Source organism: Melospiza melodia, unplaced genomic scaffold (assembly GCF_035770615.1).
Source record: "Melospiza melodia melodia isolate bMelMel2 unplaced genomic scaffold, bMelMel2.pri scaffold_54, whole genome shotgun sequence".
In the NCBI taxonomy this organism is placed as follows: Eukaryota; Metazoa; Chordata; class Aves; order Passeriformes; family Passerellidae; genus Melospiza; species Melospiza melodia.
Window position 1 is genome coordinate 3,432,142 of NW_026948798.1, and position 6,446 is coordinate 3,438,587.

Here is a 6,446-nt window from a genome sequence, read left to right on the forward strand (position 1 = left end):
TTTTCTTTTTAATTTATACAATTTAGAAAGGTGAGATGTCGCAGACATTTTTTCATAGAAATCCTTTCTTTGAGATTTGTTCATCTTCTGGGAAGCTGAGGCCCCAGAAGAAGAATGTAAACAATTGTTATCGGCTGGTGTGGAATGCAACAGGTGCAAGCGGTGATTGGTCTTCTGTGAGTGTTTGGATTTGCTGATCACTCACAGGAGAGTTTGTCCTTGCTTTCTGCTGAACTTTGTTATTCATTCTTTTCTATTCTGTTCTTAGGTTAGCAGCCTCTGCAACTTCTCTCTTTATTCTTTTTAGTATAGTAATGATGTATTATATATCATATATCAATAAATCTAGCCTTCTGATCATGAAACAAGATTCTCGTCCACTTCTCTCACCCTGAAGACCTTATCAGGTCGCTGTAATAGTGGTCACTTGGATATGGATGAGGGCTGAATAAAGACGATGGCAACGGTGACACTGGTACTGCTGCAGGGCGCCCTGGAGGATGTTGCAGAAAGAATCATACTTCTTCTCTCCCACTGGGTAGTTTTCACTTGTATATGGCAAAAATACACATTAGTTGACTTATTTTAAGACATCCTTAAATATTCTTAAGTTCCCCCTATAGTTCTTAACAGCTCCTCCCAGTCACTGCCTTCTCTTTTTTAAGGGAAGTTTGAGGCAGGGAAAAGGGAGTAGTTTCAAGAGGGGAAAGAGGGAGCGGTAGAGATAAAGGGTCACTGGTAGAGGGACGGAAAAGGGAGGGGTGTGTCTGCATTTGAGATTGACATGGATGTTACCAGTGGGATATATCTAGGTGCAATGAGTGTCCTTGCCACAGTGTTTGGATATATGAATTTCTTTTTTCTTCATCTCCAAGAGAAAGCTGCTTCTGTGGCATGGTGGGAGAGGGAGCTGACTTTGTGTTCATTTGAGGGGTCGTCTTCGGATCTGTGGTCTACGTAGGAACTGATAAATCTTCTGGGAATCCACCAGGGTCCTGTATCTGTAGAAACACAAGCATATCCTCTCCCCCACATAATGAGAGGCTATTGCCCTTCAATAATTTTACATTCATGATTCTGGTCAAGTACTGGAGGTCTTTCTTTGAGGTGTGTGTACATGTTGGTATGAAAGTGCCTTAAGACAGGGGGGTTTGGTTCTTTTTGAGAGCAATTCATGAATTAGATATGATATTAGAATTCATGAAATTCGAATAACATAAACTACTTTGCATAGTCTCTCTTGTGAAAGGAGGGAGCTGGGGGCTATGCACAAACCACAAATGGGACGGGAGTGCTGTGGAACGTGCCTTGAGCTGTTTTATTTTTCAGTATCAGTCTCATTACATGGTTATGACAATGGGAAGATGCCATCAACTCACATCCCAAGCAGCAGACCAAGAAGTTAATGTTACAACTTACTTATAAGTTTTTTGACCAATCACACAAAGCAAAAGCATATTGACAGTTCTACCCAACCCCTATAAGCACAGGTACCTCTGGATAAAACAATGCTTACTTATTTTGAATACAATACCTGCTTGTAAGCCTTAAAACACAATGCACAGAGCTCCATTATTAAGCTTCAAACTTCCTAATATCTTGCCAGAAAAACTTTTCTGTATCTTAGGGAGTTATTCTAGACAAGCGTTAATACACAGATCATTGTTCTATTTGTCCTTGCTTTTCTACTTTTCAAATAATTTTTCTGCTGATTTATCTCATGGCTGCTGCTTAGCTCTAATCACAGTTCTGCTGTCTCTGAGGCCTGCCTTTTGCAGCTTTCCAGAAACCCTCTGATTTTGTGGATTCTCACAGTGGACACAAGTTCAGCTATTTTAAACCAAATGCTCACTGATTTAGATAATATTAGACATGGCACACTGCAAAATGGAGCTGCTATAGATTTTTTGCTGTTAGCATATGGGCACGGGTGTGAGAATTTTGAAGGAATGTGTTTTATGAACCTCTCTTCCATTCACAGGAAACTCAAACAACTAGAAGACAACATGAAGAAATTGACTCTGAATGACTGGGGCTTGTATGAATGGTTTGAGGGATGAGGAATAACTGGATGATTGAAAGATACCTTAAAGAGAGCTTTGTTATTACTAGTAGTTATTATTATATTGCTTTGTGCTATTCCATGCATAGTGAAATTGGTGACCTGCTTGGTACAAAATACAGTAAAAAGGGTTTGGCTGGTGCAGGAAGAAGAAGGGGGAATTGTAGCAATGTATCTGAGCAACTTAGGCCACAATGTGCACCAGCCATGTTGCTTGTAGTCATTCTTATCAGAACCCTCTGGAATTCACCAAGATTACTAAGACATAAACTGTGCAAAATGAAGAAAGAAAAGGCTGAGAAACAAAATACCTGGACCAGAAGAACTCGAACACAGAGGGCTGTGAACCACCTGGACTGGAAACAATCACATACCCTGCCAAGTGCGTGCAGAACACAAGGACAAGAGAGATACATCAATGAAGAAGAGCGTAATCAGTGTATGCAGTAGGGTTAGAATGTATAAATAAGTGCATAACGTAAACAATCAATGGCTTAATCATACTGGTTATTAGTATTGGAGTTCTGTTTTCCCACAATGGGTGCCTGGGAAGGAGGGATGATTCTTTTCAATAAAAAGGAAAGCACTGAGGCAGGAGCAGGAGACAAGTAACCCTTGCAGGCCTGGGGCCTCATTGCCTCCTTGTCCCTGCTCAGCAACCTGGCAGGGGTCGCCCCATGCTCCTGCCCTTGCCATTGCACATCTCCACATTCCAGTGCCCATCCCGGGAAGAGCCCTGAGCAAGGAGAGAGGGACAGGATCTGCCGGGCCAGGGGCTGGGGCTCAGGCCTTGGCCCTTTGCATTCCTGAAACACATCCAGCTTTGCTCAGCACAGAGACACCTTTGCCTTGTTTGCCCCAGCTGTCATCACTGCCTCCAGTGTTCTGCTCTACCTGGAACCTGGGGACACTTTCCCAGTCGTGTCCCTCAGTGGGACCCATTAAAACTTCAAGAAACTTTGGAGTCTAAATTTAATTTGAGTTCTTGAGAAGTTTCTGGAAGATGCTCTCAGGGAATGAGTCTGATGTAAACAACACCAAATCCCCAAGAGACTCATTAAAGTCCTTGTGCTGTGTCTGTGCTGCAGAGCTTTAAAGGAACAGCTCTTCCCAGGGCCAGCTCCTCTCCCAGCCCAGTAGGGCTGAGGGCTCTGCCTGCAGGCACTGAGGGGACAGGAGCCAGGCAGAGACAGGCTGAAGGCAATCAGGATTGGGAGGACATTGAGCTGAGACTTCACTTGGGGAAGCATCTTCAAAGCCCTGGGCATGGTGAGTGTGTGGGTGCAGGGCAATGTCCCCCGTGCTCCTGGAGGGATCTCCTGAAGCCAGAAAACCCTACAGCCTGGGGGATGTGTCAGGAGGACTCTCCCAGTTTCTCTGTGGCACAGGAGGAGGAGGAGGAGGAGGAGGAGGAGGAGGATGTGATGCAGAGCGGAGCTGCCCTGGGCACCGTAAGAGGGACAGGGCAGGATGGCTCCTGCTGCCAGGGATGGCTGCAGGGGCTGAAGCTGGGGCTGCAGCCAGGGTTGTCCTGCAGAGCAGCTCCTGCATCCCTCAGGGCTCTTGGCCAGCCCAGGGCATGTGCCACCTGCCAGGGGCAGCTCTCAGCCTGCCTGGAAGCTGCCCATGGATGCTGCAGGGGAGAAGTTGTAGGTGGAAGGAGCCACCCCCATCAGGGCAGATTCCTCCTGCTGTGAAGATGGTGCTGCATGGCCAGGGCTGCTCTCAGCTTTCTCCTAAAGGGAAGGGAAAGGGGCTGTCAGCTTTGGCTGTGTCACTGAGACTCCTGCACTGTCAGCCTGGGCATCAGCAGATGGGCCTCAGATCTCCCTCAGAAAGTGCCTCCTTAGCCTCCTCTCCCTGCAGACAGCAGCAGCAGCACCTTGGCTTGCAGCATCTCTGTTTTTCTGGCCTGCCCTTAAGGCCCTGCTGCCATGGATATGCCCCTGGGAAGTGCCCTGTGATGGGAGGGGTCTGCAGGGCAGAGCTGAGCCCCCAGGGTTTGGCTGGGCTCTGGCAGCACTGGCAGGGACAAGGCTTGGATAGAGAGGAACAGCTCCTAGTAGGCAAAGTTACAGGCAGCAGAGAGCCAGACCCATCCTTGGTATCCCTTTCTGTTCAGGTGCACTGGGAAAGAGAGATGGGCTTAGAGAAATTGACTTTGAAACTGGAGTCTTTAGAAACTCCACTTTTGTTTTTAAACATGTTTAAAATTTCATCACCCTGAAATAAGAGGAGATGTAATAGGCATAGGGCACCTGTGTGGGAACAGCAGGTCTGACTGCACTGGGGCACAGGGAGCCCTGTTTTGCCTTTTGGGCTTCCCCAGGGTTCAGGCTGAGAGCAATGCTGAAGATGAGGAAGGAACTCAAAAGCATAAACCCAATCAAAAATAAAAAATGCTTAGTGAAATTCCCCTGCAGATAGAAAAGTAGTTTTGAGGGAATTCCTAAAATAACCTCATAGGATTGACTCAAAGCGCTTGTCAATGTCTTCTTTCAACAGTCCACCATGGTCAGAGTGAAAAAATGTCCAACAGCAGCTCCATCAGCCACTTCCTCCTGCTGGCATTGGCAGACACGCGGCAGCTGCAGCTCCTGCACTTCTGCCTCTTGCTGGGCATCTCCCTGGCTGCCCTCCTGGGCAACGGCCTCATCATCAGCGCCGTAGCCTGCAGCCACCACCTGCACACGCCCATGTTCTTCTTCCTGCTCAACCTGGCCCTCAGCGACCTGGGCTCTATCTGCACCACTGTCCCCAAAGCCATGCACAATTCCCTCTTGGACACCAGGAACATCTCCTACACTGGATGTGCTGCTCAGCTGTTTTCCTTTATGTTCTTCATCTCAGCAGAATATTTCCTGCTGACCATCATGTGCTATGACCGCTACGTGTCCATCTGCAAACCACTGCACTACAGGACCCTCCTGGGCAGCAGAGCTTGTGCCCACATGGCAGCGGCTGCCTGGGCCAGTGGCTTTCTCAATGCTCTCATGCACACAGCCAATGCATTTTCCCTGCCCCTGTGCCATGGCAATGCCCTGGGCCAGTTCTTCTGTGAAATGCCTCAGATCCTCAAACTCTCCTGCTCCAAATCCTACCTCAGGGAAATTGAGGTTTCTCTTTTCTCTATCTCTATAGCTTTTGGTTGTTTTGTTTTCATTGCTTTCTCTTATGTGCAGATCTTCAGGGCTGTGATGAGGATCCCCTCTGAGCAGGGACGGCACAAAGCCTTTTCCACCTGCCTCCCTCACCTGGCTGTGGTCTCCTTGTTTCTCAGCACTGGCTTTTTTGCCTACCTGAAGCCCCCCTCCATGTCCTCCCCATCCCTGGATCTGGTGGTGTCAGTTCTGTACTCGGTGGTTCCTCCAGTCTTGAACCCCCTCATCTACAGCCTGAGGAACCAGGAGCTCAAGGCTACAGTATGGAGACTGATGACTGGATGGTTTCAGAAACATTAAACGGCTGGCCAGTTTCTGCAAATAATCTATAATAAAAGTCATCTTGGATAGTTCTGTTGATTTGGGGTTTTTTCCCCTCTGTTTTAGTTTGTATTATTGTCTCTATTATGAACAAAAAATCGGTTAATTTTTTTTTTTTGTGAGAAAAAGTTACCACTACTGCTGGGCTGCTGCCTGTGTTATGGTAATTACGGGTCGTTGTCGCTAATGGTTGTTTTTGTATTAGTAAAAGCCCTGGCTGGGGCGAGTTAATGGCCCTTCTCCTGAGACAGTAACGGATGGGGACCTTCCCGAACAGTGAGGAGAAGAGACCTGGAGGGGAGGCGTTATGCAAAGTGACTCCCAAGACCAGAATGCTTTGTGGGACTTCCGACTCCAAACTCACGGAGAAACCCCAAAAACAACGAGCCACCTAAGAGTTGAGAGACTGGAATGATGTCTGGACGTGAGGAGCCGAGTGCAAAGCCTGCAGAGACCTTCGGACCCTCTCGCCCTGACCATGGGAGTCGACCCCGGCGGTGAGACCGAGCCGACTGAGTGGGAGGGGCACCATCTGACAGGGACAACACACCCTAAAGGCTCCCAAGAGGACCGGATTTCCCCAGCCCTGCCCCTAGTGGACAGAGCTTTGCGTATCCTCCTCCTCTGAGTCGCCCTGGGAGAGACGACGGACGCTGCAGACCCGTTGAGCCGCCCAGTCCTGAGCTGATCACTTTTAATAAAGGCCTTAAAAAGGAGAAGAAGTCTCCTGGCCCTGTTTATTTCAGTCTCTAAATCTAGGCTTTTCTTTTTTCCATTTCTCATTTTATTTCTCTTAAATTGTCCTGTGGCCCCAGACTTGTCAAGGAGGAGCTGTGCTTTTAGTGGCTGTAAATGAACTAAAGGCTCTACCAGCAAAGTTTTAACTACAGATGCCCCTTCTG

The 6,446-nt window shown here is 47.9% G+C and overlaps 1 protein-coding gene across 1 annotated transcript; it reads left to right on the forward strand.

The window, feature by feature from the left end:
• Positions 1-4,758: 4,758 nt before the first annotated feature.
• Positions 4,759-5,460, forward strand: LOC134413831 (olfactory receptor 14J1-like; the record flags this gene model as incomplete). The annotated part of the gene is made up of 1 exon (XM_063147872.1): positions 4,759-5,460. A coding segment is annotated over one exon (702 nt), but the record flags the coding sequence as incomplete, so codon positions are not given.
• Between the last annotated feature and the right edge of the window lie 986 nt (positions 5,461-6,446).